The sequence below is a fragment of the Delphinus delphis genome, chromosome 19, assembly GCF_949987515.2.
Source record: "Delphinus delphis chromosome 19, mDelDel1.2, whole genome shotgun sequence".
Taxonomy (NCBI): Eukaryota; Metazoa; Chordata; class Mammalia; order Artiodactyla; family Delphinidae; genus Delphinus; species Delphinus delphis.
In genome coordinates, this window is record NC_082701.1 from 16,563,482 (window position 1) to 16,579,420 (window position 15,939).

Below are 15,939 nucleotides of genomic sequence, written 5' to 3' on the forward strand. Positions count from 1 at the left end.
ACTCAGTGAAACCATCACGCTCTGCTTAGAATCCCTCACCTGCTGTGCAGTCTGCAGTGTGCCTCCAGGCAGAAAGCCAAGGCAGTCACAGGCTACCTCATTTGTTTCTGTCTTAAGCTGTGTGTTGTCCGGTTTTCTAGTTTATGGCTAAAGGATAAATACGAGCATTCTATAAGAGAAAAATGCCCTTTTATACTGTTGGTTTACCCTTAAGTACAGTTTGTGCAGAAAGAAGCATGATTCATGTTACTTTATCTACCAATTTTCAAACAGTAAGTTGATTTCCTGCCATCTTCCAAGGGCAATCAATAAAGTCTTTGTGGAGGGGGGGGTGTATGATTATGAAGTCATCGACTTAAACGTATTTGAGTTATTCAAGTCATTGAAATTCTTTTCTATGCTCAAATTGTCATTTTTGATTAGTGGAAGCCTCCTCAAGCTTGCTGTTGAGTTCTTTTTTTTTTTTTTTTTTTTTCCTTTTTGCTGTTGAGTTCTTTTGACTGCAGTAGTCTTGAGACCTTTCTTCTCTCTCACCATTAATATTTAATGGGAGCCTGTGCGTTGAAGTTTACTAGGAGGGATAACCATAATTTGAGCTGCATGGTTCTCAATGATTTTTGACCCACCTGCCCACCCCCAAGAAACATTTGACAATGTAGTCATTTTTGGTTGTCACAAAAGGTGGGGAGGAAGGTGTTACTTGCACCATGAGTAGAAAGGTCCGGGAAGCTGCTGCTTATTTACAGTGCACAGGACATCTCCTCCCAACAAAAAAATTATCCAGCTCAAAGTGTCAGTAGTGCTGTTGTTGAGAAACCTTGACATATACTAATTTAGTTAGCATTTGTGTAGTGTTTCAATAGTTTGAGAAATCATATTACATTTCCCACAATCCCATGAAATTGGCATTATTGATCCTTTAATAACAGATGCATAAATTTGAGGAGGTCATACAACTAACAAGAAACAAGAATTTGATATCGATGATCTTTATGGTTGATGTCTTTTTTTTTTCTCCCCCCATTATAAGTGAAGACAGTGTACTTTGTATGACTACAAAAATAACAGAGTTGAGACCAGACACTGTTCCAAGTGATATTTATTCTCAAAACAGCCTTATCAGATAAGCAGCTGTTATTATGGATGAAGCCATTACTTAACTTGTCTAAAGTTATACAGCTAGTAAGCAGCAGAGTTAGGGCTCAAACCCAGACAGCCTGGCCCCATTGCCTACACTTTTTTATTTTTTGCGTTACGCGGGCCTCTTACTGTTGTGGCCTCTCCTGTTGCGGAGCACAGGCTCCAGACGCGCATGCTCAGCGGCCATGGCTCACGGGCCCAGCAGCTCCGTGGCGTGGGATCCTCCTGGACTGGGGCACGAACCCGCGTCCCCTCAATAAAGTCTTTGTGGCCTGCCGATGGACTCTCAACCACTGCGCCACCAGGGAAGCCCTGCCCATACTTTTAACTACTGTATGTTGACACATAATTTTTCTTTTACAGTTTAAACATGTTTGTTTTATCTTTAAATCTTTAATACCTTTGGAATTTATTTTGATGTGAAGTAGGAATCCAACTTCTTCCCACCCCCTAGACCTTGATTTCCCTGATTCATTTATTGGAAAAGTCATCTCCCCCTGACCCTTTCTTTAGTTAATTCATTTAGAAATATTGCCTGTGTTAAACATTAAATTGTCATGTTATATATATTGATCTATTTTTTCTTTTTGTTTAATTAATTTTTCTGTTCCTTAACCAGTAGCATATTTTTTTAAATTACTGTAACTTTTAAAATGTGGTAGGGCATATCACTCCCGTCTACCTTTGCTTATCAGAAAATTTCTGGGAACTTTTCCCCTTGGCATTTATTCTTCCAGTTTGTAGTTTATTTAAGTTACATTTGTCTCTTCTCTCTTCTGTACCAAAAACCTACTGAGTTTAAGATTATAGATTAATCTGTAGAATATTAATAATTAATAGCTTTAAGCTTTGTGCTTAAAATTTCTAGTTAAACTTATTCCAGTATTTTTTTTATTGTTGTTATAGTCAAGAATAGATAGACTCTTTGGTCACTTGTATGTTTCTAAATAAAAGTTATTTTTAGGAAGATGACACTTGAGAAAAACACCTGAGGTGAGGGAATGACCATGGAGCTAATAGAAGAGCCAAGGGCAGGGGCCTGTGATCAGGAAGTTTGCCTGTCATTTTGGGGAAGGAACAAGGAAGTCAGAGGAACTGGTAGCGTGAGCTAGGAGAGAAGCAGGAAATGAAGTCAGAGAGGGGATAGAAGTGACAGATGGTATAGGGCTTTGTGTGTACCAGTGCCAGAACTTTGACTTTTATTCCTCATGAGATGAGCCATTGGAAGGTTTTGAGCAGAGGACTGGCATGGTCTGACTGAGGTTGTAAAACAAGATTACATCAACTACTGTGTCAAATAACTGGAAGGAGGGACAAGCAGGAAGACCAGTTTGGAGGCTATTTAAGAAACCCATATGAGAAAAGATAGTGACTGCAGTTGAGGTGGTATGAAGTGGTCAGATCCTGGATACATTTCGAAGGCAGAGACGATAGGATTTCATAATTGGTTTGGGGGTATGATAAAGGAGTTTAGGATGAGTCCAAGGATTTACGATTGAGCAACTGGAAGTTGGGAAGAGTTAGGAGCTCAGTGTTAACTCACTAACTCTGAATACCTGTTAAGACATCTAAGTGGAGATGTTGAATGGGCAGTGTGAAATTGTATTAATTGATGTCCTAATATCAAATACTTTTGATATCCAGGAATAAATCCCACTTGCTCATGGTAGGTTGTTTTTATTTTTTTGTGGTTTTAAAAATAAACAAATAAATAAATACATGTGTATAATTTGGCATCTTAATTCTGTGTGTGTATATTTAAAGTTGCCCGAACTGTCCTTCAAAAAAATTCCCCAAATTTATCTCTTAATAAATTAAGATATTTTTATATACTTCTAGGTTCTAGTAACACTTCACAGTTTTTCATTCAAAAGTAAGGTTGGTGTGTAAGTATGTGTGCACATACTTTTTATCAGGTTTTAAATCAATTCTATTTTTCTAAGAGGACTAAAGAAATTAATTTTTTTAAAATTCTGATGAAAACTCATTTTTAAAAAAATTATTTATTTATGGCTGTGTTGGGTCTTGGTTTCTGTGCGAGGGCTTTCTCTAGTTGCGGCGAGTGGGGGCCACTCTTCATCGCGGTGCACGGGCCTCTCACTGTCACGGCCTCTCGTGTGGAGCACAAGCTCCAGACGCGCAGGCTCAGTAGTTGTGGCTCACAGGCCTAGTTGCTCCGCGGCATGTGGGATCTTCCCAGACCGGGGCTCAAACCCGTGTCCCCTGCATTGGCAGGCAGATTCTCAACCACTGTGCCACCAGGGAAGCCCTACAAATCTAATTTCTTTATGCTAGCACCAGCCATTTTAATTGAATAGAAATTATCTGTTCTTCAATGTTTTTAAAGACTTCACTGAGGACACAAGAGTAGTCTGAGCCCCTGCCTTTATTTAAGGCATGTGTATTGTATTCTCCAGTTAGATGGAATATAAAAATTGTAACATTTAAACATTATAGAAATGCATAATGTGGAAAATGAAAGCTCTCCTTAATCTCCTCCCCACCATCATAACCACGTCAGTGGTTTCTTGCACATTCCTCTATCCTCCTTCTCTCTGCATCTCTCTACATGTTAGTGTTTTATTTGGATAACATTATTATGTCAAGACTATTTATTTTTATTTTAACTTGGCTGTGTGTATGTGTCTACACTATTGTATTTTGTATCCAGTTTATCAATTAACTAGTGCTTTTTTGAGGAGTTCTTATATGTTTGCATTTTTTCCTTTTTTCTCTTTATTAGGCCAGTCTTACAGTTTATCTAATTAATTGCTCTGTTCCTATCTAAGCCATTCTTGGGGTGGGTTTGGGAAGAGGGGGAGAAAAAACTCCCAAAGAGCAGTTCTTAAATTTGCTGTTTCTAGCATGTATTTTTTCTTTTGGTAATTTCAGTTTTTATTTTAATCTTTCTCCTAGTTTGTTCCTCTTGCCATATCGTTTTTACTCTACATCCAGTCTATAAAATGGAATGCTGTGCAGTGCCCACTTGGAGAGCTGATTGATGTCATGGGTTAATTTATGAGGAGAAAATATACCTCCCTTTTAAGATTTCTTATTTTGATTTTTATATGTTTTTCTAATCTTGTCAGTGTTTAAAGTTTTGGTGCCATTTTTGGATTCTGATTACCTAAATCCTCCCATTCATCTCCTGTGCAGTCTGTGGTCTTTGTCCCTGCCAACGTAGGCCCCTCTCTCTCTCTGCCTCAAAATGTTACCTCCCCCAGAAAGCCAGCCCTGGTTAAATAGGTTGCAAGAGGTATTTTTTCCCAAAACAGTACCACTTAATGTCTACAGAAGTGTGTGTTTAGTTGGTATAATTTCCTTTCAAAGGCATCTACAATTGCAGCTTATTAGAATACTTTTACTTTAGCGTAAGTTGCCCAGTCTAACCTTCACAGGGCCTTCTTTGAATGCCACCCATCTATGTCGCTGCAAGAAGGAGGCAGTTGGGCAATGTTGATAAAGACTGCGTTGTTCTCATATTTATCTTTCTTCTGTGCGTGTCTGTGAAGGCAAACAGCTTTCAAGAGTTGGGTGTGCTGAAACTAAACGCACCTCTCACAGTTGTTACAGAGTTTTGATGCTACCCTTTTGTCTTTATTATGATACTACCTTTGCTCCTAGCATCCCTTGTCATAGTGTCATTCCACAGACAAGTCCCTTCTTCTAGGACTGCATGCTACCCAGATGACTTTTTTGTGGTCATGATTTGGCAAATGCCAGACTTGTTCATCCTAACACAAGAACCTAGGGATCCTGCATTCAGCATGACCTGAAGTTTTCTCCTCAAAGCACAAAATCATAAAAATCCCATTTTGTTTTTAACAGAATTAAATCTTTTGAAGACTTAGATTATTTTTGATTGTGATTTATTTTCTGCGGTACCTGGGCCTCTCACTCTTGTGGCCTCTCCCGTCGTGGAGCACAGGCTCCGGATGCGCAGGCTCAGCAGCCGTGGCTCACGGGCCCAGCCGCTCCGCGGCATGTGGGATCCTCCCGGACCGGGGCAGGAACCCGTGTCCCCTGCATCGGCAGGCAGACTCTTAACCACTGCGCCACCAAGGAAGCCCAACTGTGATTATTTTTGACTGTGGACTTAGCTGGAGAGGTATTTCTTATCCTGCTAACATGTATACAGAGGACGTTTAATGAAAATGATTTCTATCCCATTGGAGTTAATCTAACACAAAGACTGTGGGTATGAACACTCACCATCCCAAATTCATTTTCATTACTTAAGTATGAGCTTTATAACAGTAGATTTTTAGGCTAGGTTAAAGAGTAGCTAATGAGTTCTGTGTAGTCCACGGAAATTTGCCGTGTCGTTTCAGGCGACCTGGAAGTCTTTTTATAGCAAGAGATGTGAAAAGAACAGGAGAGGTATGGTTTGTTATTCATTAGTATGGCTCTTAGGTGGATGAAGTTGCTGAAGAGGGCAAAGTCATGTTCCAGCCAGAAATCTGGAGCCAGCTATTCACCTTAGCAGATGGTGGGAAACCATCAAGGTGGTAGAAACATACAGGTTTTGTAAAGTGTTCTTGGTAAGGACCTAAGGGCTTCACATAACTTGATGTCTTCATGGGAGAAGAAGCAGGTTTACTTAATTACTTTGAAGGTTAATGTGTTGGAGAAATGGAAATCTTTTAACAAACTGGTCAGACTTTTTGTTTGGTGTCATATATGTATCTAGAGAGGGCCTTTTTTTTTTTTTAGCTTGCAGGTCACTTTTATTTTATTTCTTATTTTATTGAGGTATAATGGACATATAACATTATATAGTTTCAGGTGTACATCATAATGATTTTTTGTTTGTTTCCGGCCGCACTGCGCGGCATGCAGGACCTTAGTTCCCCGACCAGGGATCGGACCCGTGCCCCCCTTCATTGGAAGTGCGGAGTCTTAACCACTGGACTGCCAAGGAAGTCCCTAGAGAGGGCCTTTTGAATCTTTGGGATACTGAATGGGGAGCTGGGTTTTTATCAGACACTGAATTGTCAGTTTTGTCTGACTTTTCACAGGTTCACCGGAACAGCACAGTGCGCTCTGGCTGTGATGTGAACCCCTCCTGTGCACTGTGCGGCTCAGGCAGTGCCAGCACCACGCCTCCAGAAATCCACTATGAAGCCCCTCTGTTGGAACGCCTTTCCCAGTTGGATTCTTGTGTTCACCCGGTTCTAGCATTTCCAGATGGTAAGAAAGTCTACATAATATAAAGTCTAATACGTGAGACTTAAAGGGTTCAAAGTGAAAGAAAGTCGGCCAAGATTCTGGTACAACTCCCAGGTACTGTCAAGGTATTGCTGTCAATAAAGTCTTCTCTTAGAATTTTGCAAATAGATCTCCCAGACCGGAATGTGCCACTAAAACTTCGCAGCTTGCCAAGAGAGAAATTCCCCTAACACTTCAAATGGTGAGGCTAGGACAGTTTCCTCCAGCCACAGCGCTTGGAGCCTGGTCTTGTTATGCAGAGTCTGTCTTAAAAAATGTATTATCTATGTGTGCCATGATGTAAAACAGCATGGGCAGCGCTGCTAAGTTGATCTACCTGATAAGCCTCCGTGTCTGCCAATTTTCCTTTTCCACCTCCCTTTTCATAATTGCTTTTCTCCCACTACGTGAAAGTCATTCCTCTTACCTATATTGAGTCTTGCTGTGGGTCTTGCCCCCCAGAGTATAAAAACCTTGGGCAGTAGGGACACCAAAGGAACCATTTCAGAGTTCATGGCTCCTGAAGAAGAATCCTGTGGGAATTAAGTAAAAAAAGTTTTGAATAAAAAATAATGAAGATGGAGGTACATTATTTTCTTGTATATAACTTAAGGCAAGATTCTCTGCCTTTTCTGTCACCTTAAAATAAATATTTAGAGAATTAATAACTTACACCTGAAACTAACATATTGCACGTCAACTGTACAGTATTTAAGTTTTAAAAAGAGAAAGAATTAACAACTGAAATTAGATTTTACTGTGACTGTAGTCTGATTGAATAAGTAGGTGTAAAAGATTTTTTTTAGTTAAGGTAAATATTATATATGTACATGCTGAGGTGTTGGTATAAATAAATATCTTTAATGCATGTAGTATTCTAGAAAATACAGCCTTTACAACTGTCTGAGTTTATGATTTTCTTAAAAACTGTATTTCGGAATTCTCCGGCGGTCCAGTGGTTAGGACTCCATGCTTTCACTGCTCAGGGCCTGGGTTCAATTCGTGGTCGGGGAACTGAGATCCCACAAGCCTCGCGGTGTGGCCAAAAAAATTTAAAAATTTAAAAAATAAAAAATTACATTTCAAATGGTGGGGGTACATGAGCAAAAATGTTGAAAACTGTTCTGTAGACTACAGGAAGCCAGTGTTTTCATAATCTGGATTTGTTTCACTGATTTGCAAATAATCTCATGATCTGGCCCCTCTTGGATCACTGTTATTTTATCTATGTGTTATGGCTTATATGATGGCTGTTTATGACCTTATTTTCCATTAGTTAAATTTTAAGTTCTCTCGGGATAAGGGACCATGTTTTTCTTCCTGCTCTATCCTTCATAGCACCTTACAGATAGTCTGTACAAGTTTTTGAAAGGAGGATAACTAAAACAGGAGTCTGGGGAATGTGAATTATATGGGATGTAAGATTTACTTATTGGCATGAGAAGAAAACCCAAGTTTTTTCTAGCATCAGTAGTATATTATCTTTTTCATAAAAGGGCAGATACTAAATAATTTAGGCTTTATGGATCATACTGGCTAGGTTTAGTCTATGTTGTAACTAGGCAACTCTGCCCATATAGCACAAAAGCAGTCGTAGACCATGTATAAGCAAGTGGGTGTGGCTGTTTCAATAAAACTTTATTTATAAAAACAGTCATTACTGATAAACTATCCTGGAGAATCCCATCTTCTAATTGATCAAACATTAGATGACTGTAATCCCCTCATTCCTTATCTGTTCTTCAAATGACTGGATTCTTTCTTGGTCACCTACATCTGTTGAGCTACTCCAAGCCTTACTATCATGACTCCCTTCAACTGTAAGAAAGGCATGGTATAATATTCTTGCTGCCACATGACTTCTAGTAAGAGTGGAAATATTTAGAGAACTTGAAACATAGGGATAGCAAGCTAGGCAGGGGTTTAGGTCAGGAGTAGTGGAGCAGTAAATAAACTTTAGAACATGATGAGTAGAAAACACTACAACATCCTCCTCTGTACTTCAGATTCCAGAGTCATTGACATTTACCCTTTCTTGCCATTTGGATTATAACTTACATAACTTAAGATAATATTTATATAGTGTTTTATAGTTTACAAGCACTTTTCTTATACTTGTTTCATTTGCTTCTCTCAGTACTCTTATAAATTTACTTCAGTTTTACAGATCAAGAAATAGGCTTAGAGAGGTTGTGGTTTATCTCAGGCTACATAGCTAATGTAGAAGGCTCCAGAATTCAAACCGAGGTCATCTGATACCTGTCCTTCTTTTCACTATAGTTCATGTTTCTCCCCAGCCAGGATATTAAGAGAAGTCAGGTTTCTACCTGTTTCCAGACTGTAGCTACAGACAGAGACACCAGGATGATTTGGGAACATTTCTTGAGTTACTCTCTCAGGATTACAATATTGAATTGTATGGTCTTATATTTGAATAAAGAAGGCTGAAGCCTATGGTTATATCCGATTCTGATAAGGTCTCTTCCATACTCATTGAATATCAGTTGATAAATATGTTGATCATTCCTTTGTCAGCAGTATTACCATGTATAGTTGTGAATTCTGTCTCCCATCCCCTGATCAGATATGCCCGAAACACTTGCCTGGCGTCTCCTGTTCCATCATTCAGCATCTCTACTAGGAGGTACCCATTCCCTATTAACACTTTCTGTTCTTCTGACTGCATCGTATCTATAAATCTGACTGCTGCCCTTACACTTCCCCACTCCATTCCATTCCAAGCAACTATAGGTAGCAAATGAGGGGGAAAGGAAGAAGACCCCTTTCTATGGTCTCTGTGGTCTTCATTTTCCTGCCTGCCGTTTCTCTGTGTCTGTCCTGTCTCCCCCACCACTTTTTCCCCCTCCTGCCTTTCCCCCTTCTCTCCCCTCTCTCTGACACACACACACACACACACACACACACACACACACACACACACACACACACACACACACACACACACACACACACACACACACACACACACACACACACACACACACACACACACACACACACACACACACACACACACACACACACACACACACACACACACCCCCCCCCCCCCCCCCCCCCCCCCCCCAACCATGACATTGGGGTTTGGACAAGCGAGTTGGTCATTAAACTCTACTTTAATGATTAACATATCTGCCTATGGATAAATTAGACTTTCTGTGGATTGATTCGGGGACCTAATTAGTGTATCTAATATTGTGACTATCGGGGTAATTTTGACTTGATCCAGACAACTGCCACATTCAGAATGCTATCTATTTGTAAACTGGAAGATTCCCAGGGCCACAAAGATGGGAATAGCACCTCCTAAAGTATTGAGATGCCCCAAATATCTCTGTGTAGAATAGTGAGTAATGGTGAAGACTAGCAGCCAGCACCCTGTGTGGGTCAGACGTGCTCCACACCTGACTTCTGCGCCACCCCTTTGCAGCCTCTTCTCTAGACTGTATTTAAAGACGGCGGGACTTCCAACTTTTCATTTTCGTGTAGAGTTTTACTAATGTTTCCTAACCAGTTTGTGTACTTTGTGAGGATGGGAACCAACTGCAGCTCTTAATCTTAGAGTTCTATCTTCCATCTTGCCACACCTCAGCCGCTACCATTAATTTGAGGAACTGCTGCCTGACTGGAAGGTGGAGACATTAGGGTGTGATAACCCTTTAGTACTCCAGAAAGAGGAGCTTGTTTCCTTATTACCTCACTTAATCAAGCCAGTTAATCCTTAGCTTGAAATGTAGAGGATGTATATAACCTTGGGGAAAAGAATGTTTAGATTTAGGTTTGTGCTTAATAAGAGCACCACCTGCTGGCTGTGAAGATCAATGCTCTTTTGAGAGAGCTTGCCAAGACAATTAGCTGTATACATGAGGCCACTGCACCTTACCAGCAGGAGGAGGAAGTGAGCATTACAAAACACCACAAGAAAGTGTTCTTGAGAAAATGGTGGAAAGTAATGAGTAAAACAGGTTAATCTTGGAGTGTCAGACCCTGGTGGGCCTGAAGTTAAAGTCTTTTCATTTTGTTTGAGGAAATAGTAACCTAAGATGATGTTTTCTGTCATTGATCTGCATTTCAAGGATCTGCACCTTCCTGTTTGATAATATACTTTAATAGCCATTACCTATGCAGGCATGCAGTGTGTGGAGTCCTCTAGCTGAATGGGTCCCTACTGTGTTCTCTTCCATTTTTACAACTCTTTGCTTACTTTCAGGTCCTCTATATCCAATCTGTTTCAGAGTTGTAGCTCTGTAGATCCCAGGTGTTATTACTCAGAACAGGAACTCAGACCAGCAATTCCTAAGAGATCATTTTTGTTCACTGACTGGGGGGTTTAACTTGAGTTTCTCTTTACTCATATAAAAGCAGTTAAAACACAGCAAACTTCTAGCAGCCTGAGTCCCTTAAACAGTTTGTTATTATCCCTAACTGCTTACTCAATGGGCTTATAGGGGAAATTGCTCTTGGTTCTGCTTAGTACCTCAGCTCCAGAGCATGAGGCAGTAGTGGTCTACACTGTGCCAGCTTCCGCTTCAGAGCATTTAAGTGAGGGGAGGGGATTAAGAGTGGAGTTTTAGTTGAAGACTCATTGATTTAACATGTTAGAGTTGAGAGATCAGTAGTCATCTGGTCTAGCAATAACATATAAATGTCTTTTCTCTCGTGCTTAACTCGAATTGATTGATGTTGTCTGTATGGATTTAATTAACTAGTTAATTATTTGAGATGGGTCTAAGGTCTTGGGGTACAACAGAAAGAATGTTGCGAGTAGCCTGTGCCTGCAGCAGACAGAAGAGGAGAGAGCTAGAGCATGTGTGCTAGGATGTTACCAGCTCTGATCAAGTCTTGCTGCCTCATTTTACAGATGAAGAAGCTAAAGCCCAGCTAAGTGGTTTGTTCTTGTTTTCTCCTACTCAGTGATGGGACGAGGACCCGTGTCTAGGACTACTAATTTCCACCATAACCATATCCTATTTCCTTTTCTCCCTGGCTTAATTTTCAGGTTTGGGAGCACAGTGACTGTGGAAAATAAAAGGAAAAGACAGTGAAACTACTATGCTTTTGTAGTCCCATTAAACAGCCTTTGCAGGCTTCCTTGGCAGTCCAGTAGTTAAGACTCCATACTCCCAATGCAGGGGATCGATCCCTGCTCAGGGAAGATTCTGCATGCTGCGTGGCATGGCAAAAAAAAAAAAAAAAAAAACCAACCTTTGCCAAGGGGGAATAACTCTCCTGCTGACCAAGGGGTATCCTGGGATATAGAGGAGGTGCTCTACCACTTCTTGAGCCTTCTTTATACCTTCAAGCTCAGCCCAGCTTTCAGAATTCCTCTAGACGATGCTTTATTTCCTATATACTTTTCCCCAACCACTCTGAGTTAGAGCAAGGAATTTTTACCACTAATACCTCTAAACTTAATTCTTAGTTGGGAAATCTTTTTTTTTTTTTAACATTTGACCTTTGGGGGGTGGGAAAATCAAACCATTTTATTGAGGGCCTTGGGTGGGATCTAAGGACTGGGAGTACAATGAGCTCTGATATCGTTGGCCTGGCTGAAAGCTGATATATTTGTGTTAAGGTTTGGGATAGGTGAATTTGTTTTTAAGTGTAGAAAAGAAAGAATGATTATGGGAAAAAATTTCAGGAGATAGCACTGTTCCCAGAGATGTATCTTGTTCTTTGAAGTGTCATGAAATACATGGTCTATGCTATAGGAAGGAGTTTCTTTTTTACACTGCAGAACTCTTTTGAAAAATATCCTGTACTCTCCAGTTCCTTGGGAATAATTTGAGAAATATCAGATTTCACCCCAGGATTAAACTGCTCCATTCTCTGGGCCAAAGAATAATTTCATGGTGTAGTGGCTAAGAGTATAGGTTTTAGGATTTTACAGACCTGAGTTTGAATGTTGCTTGTTACTTACTAAACTGTGTAACCTTGACAGTTAATTCACCTTTCTGGATCTGTTTTTTCGCTTTAAAGGGAGCATAGTAATGTTTACATCATGGAATTGTTACGAAGATTAAGTGCCAGCCACAGTATAATGGGTTTAGTAAATGTTCATTTATTCCCCTTTTCTTTGCCCCCCATTCCTAGCTCAGATTAAGCACATCAGATTAAGCTATCCTCCCTGGGCACCAAAACCCCAATAATGTTTAGAAAATACACTAAATAAACCTCTAACAATTCTGAAAAAAAGAAGGCATGCCATTGGTGAATAGAGTTTGGAGTGATTTTTGAAAGCTGGAAAACAAACAGGAAAACTGTGAAGAAATAAAACTAGAAAAGAGGGGAGCCCAAAGCACATGCTTTTGAGTAAACTTCTATGGGGTAGGAGCTGGTAGGGGAAGATTCTTTGCCCACAGTGAAAAAGGACACAGAACTACGGATGGGACCTGGGCATTTGCCTGGGTGATAAGTTTGGACTTGTTTTGGAATATAGCTAGGTTGGATTTTTTCCCCTTTTCCATAAAGCGGTGGTGTTTCATTCTTTGCTACAGCAGCGGGTATGAACTCAGGGGCTGGGACCTTTTTTTTTTTTTAAATTTGTTTTATTTATGTTAGTTTTGGCTGCATTGGGTCTTCGTTGCTGTGCCTGGGCTTCCTCTAGTTGCAGCGAGCAGGGGCTGCTCTTTGTTGTGGTGCAAGTGTTTCTAATTGTGGTGGCTTCTCTTGTTGCAGAGCACGGGCTCTAGACATGTGGGCTTCAGTAGTTGTGGCATGTGGGCTCAGTAGTTGTGGCACACGGGCTTAGTTGCTCCATGGCATGTGAGATCTTCCCGGACCAGGGCTCGAATCCACGCCGCTTGCATTGGCAGGCGGATTCTTAACCACTGTGCCACCAGGGAAGTCCCAGGGGCTTGGACTTTGACTATGTCCCAGGTAGTTAATGATTCCCAGGAGGAACTGGGAGCTAAAGAGAGATGTTCTGGTCTTCAGATTAAAAAGGACCATGGAAAGTTTTTCAGAACCCTGAAAAAAGACCCACACCTATATCCATGGTGGTGAAGTTTCAGAATGAGACTATAAAAAGGAAAAATGTAAGTTTCAGATTGCCACTAGAGGTTCTACCCAGAATAATAGGACAAGAAATAGAAATAAAAGGCATACAAATTAGAAAGTAAAACAGCTTTTTGTAAGTGACATACTTGTGTATGTAGAAAATTCTAGGGACAACACAACAACAAACAAAAACTTCATAATGGATTTAGCAAGATCACAGGATATAGGTCACTATATTAAAAATTACTGTATTTCTACATACTAGCAGTAAACAATTATAAATTGAAATTTTTAAAAGTGCTATCATGTATAATGTCATCAAAAATATCAAATTAACAAAATATGTATAAGAACTGTACAATGGGGACTTCCTTGGTGGTCTAGTGGTTAAGACTCCACACTCCCAATGCAGGGGCTCAGGTTTGATCCTCGGTCAGGGAACTGGATCCCGCGTGCTGCAACTAAGAGACCTGGTGCAGCTAGCTAAATAAATTAATTAATAATAAATAACTTTTTTTTTTAAAGAATTGTACAATAAAAACTACCTAACACTGATGAGAGAAAATTAAAGAAATCCTAAATAAATGGAGAGGTGTACCACGTTCACTGATTGAAAAGACTCAGTATTAGAGTTCTCCCCAAATTGACCTATAGAGTACCACAACAAGCTTTTTTCCCCCAAAAAAAAGTTTAAAGGAAGAAACAGAGCACCTACAAGTGAATGAGTCAGATTCCATCTTATTGGTGACACTGTAGTAATAGCTTTAAAGTCTGAGAGAAAACTGGTTTTAATCTAGAAATACTATTTCTAAAGAAATTACTCAAGGCCACATTCTTAGGAAAATAAAAGAGGAAACTAACAAAATGGAAAGATGCAAGAAACAGTGGTGAACCCCCAAAGAAGGTTAAAAAATTATAATTAAGTCTAAAAGATTAATTTACGATATTGAATATTAACTAATCCACTTAAAAACCTAGGTAATCCCCAGGTGGGAGGTGGTGAGGGTCTGGAGGAAGGAGCGGGGAGAATAGTATAGTTCTTATTTAGGGGAAGATGTAGTACCCAGTACAGTGTCTGATAAAATAATAGACGGTAAGTAGTTGTTGAATGAATATATCCTGATTAACTTTATGTTGATAGAAAGAAGTAGGTCGAAATATTTCAGTTTCTACAAGAATAAGAACAGGATGTTTATCAATCTTTCAAACCAGTAAAATTAACAGACTTGGTGGAACACAGGAACAAAGAAAAGTTCATCAATCTAACAAAAGGTGTTTTAGATTTTTTTTGTTTGGAACTTGCAAATAAAAGGCAATAGTGACTTGTCTGTGAATAAAAGAATGACCTTCAGTAAAGTTCCAATAAACAGATCTTCCACTTGACAGTGCTTGCCCTGCTTGGGTCATCCTGCCACTGGGTAAATAAAAGAAGGGTGCAGTGTGGGTCTTGCTCACCGGTGACCTAGAGTTGCTGTGAACACGCCTCACTTTGTGAGAGAAGAGCCCAGAGCCCAGGTGTCTGGACTAAAACCGCAGTGTTTTGTGTTTCTTGCAGATGTTCCCACAAGCCTGCACTTCCAGAGCATGCTGAAATCTCAATGGCAGAACAAACCTTTTGACAAAATCAAACCTCCAAAAAAGTTTTCACTTAAGCACAGAGCACCCATGCCAGGCAGTCTCCCTGATCCAACTCGTAAAGACAGGCACAAGTTGGTCAACTCCTTCCTGACAACAGCCAGTAAGTTTCAGGGGTCCAGAGAGTCCTCCAATTACTTTCCTATTCCTTTTATGTTCTTAGGTTACTGGTATGGCTATGCCACTGTGTCGGGGTTGGGAGAAGCAGTTGACTGATGTAAATTCAGCTCACAGTCGTCTTTTCCTACTTGTCTTAGATGCTCTCGGATGGACTGTGAAAGCTATTCCAGACACCATGTATCTTGGGGCTCAGTGAACAGCCACCTGTTCCATGGCATTGGGTCCATCTGTGGGCAGGCTGTCTTCTGTAGTCTGGTGTCACTTTTTTCTGGTTGAGAGCCCTGTGGGCTTCCTGGCCTGTTTTGGCCAGTGTGTTATTTGCCAGAAGCGTCAGTCCCAGAGGACTGTCCTGCTGCGCTGGGTGTCTATCACTGACCTAGAGAGAACTCAAGAGCTCGGAACTCAAATAAGAAAAGATTGAGAGGAGGTGTTTCACAGCTCTTTTTCTGTTCCCCTCTTCAGAGCTGTCCCATCACCAAACCCGGCCTGACAGGACCCACAGGCAGCACTTAGACGATGTGGGGGCCGTGCCTATGGTGGAGCGAGTGACAGCGCCCAAAGCAGAGCGCTCGCTCAACCCGCCGCCACCCGTGCATGACCCAAACCACAGCAAAATGAGATTGCGAGACCATTCATCCGAGAGAAGTGAAGGTAGGGCCAGGCCCGGCACCTCTGCCTTCGTTTGCACCTGCTCAGGGCTTTCTGGGGCAGCCTGGGCTTCTTATAATTGCCCTTAGCTTTGTCCTTCACTTTCTAGGAAGGCAGAGTAGAGGGGCCCTACTGCTTCTAAGTGTAGGTCACTTCTTACTCTGTAGC

At 40.7% G+C, this 15,939-nt stretch overlaps 1 protein-coding gene across 3 annotated transcripts in view; it reads left to right on the top strand.

The window, feature by feature from the left end:
* KANSL1 (KAT8 regulatory NSL complex subunit 1) overlaps positions 1–15,939 on the top strand; it is a 169,559-nt gene that overhangs the window by 144,991 nt on the left and 8,629 nt on the right. For 2 of the 3 annotated variants that reach the window (XM_059997145.1, XM_059997144.1), the window contains exons 7-9: positions 6,159–6,330; positions 14,924–15,106; positions 15,586–15,774. In XM_059997145.1, coding sequence (XP_059853128.1) covers positions 6,159–6,330; positions 14,924–15,106; positions 15,586–15,774 — 544 coding nt within the window. The remainder of the gene's footprint in view (positions 1–6,158; positions 6,331–14,923; positions 15,107–15,585; positions 15,775–15,939) is intronic. The other variant, XM_059997146.1, reaches the window with a different exon arrangement.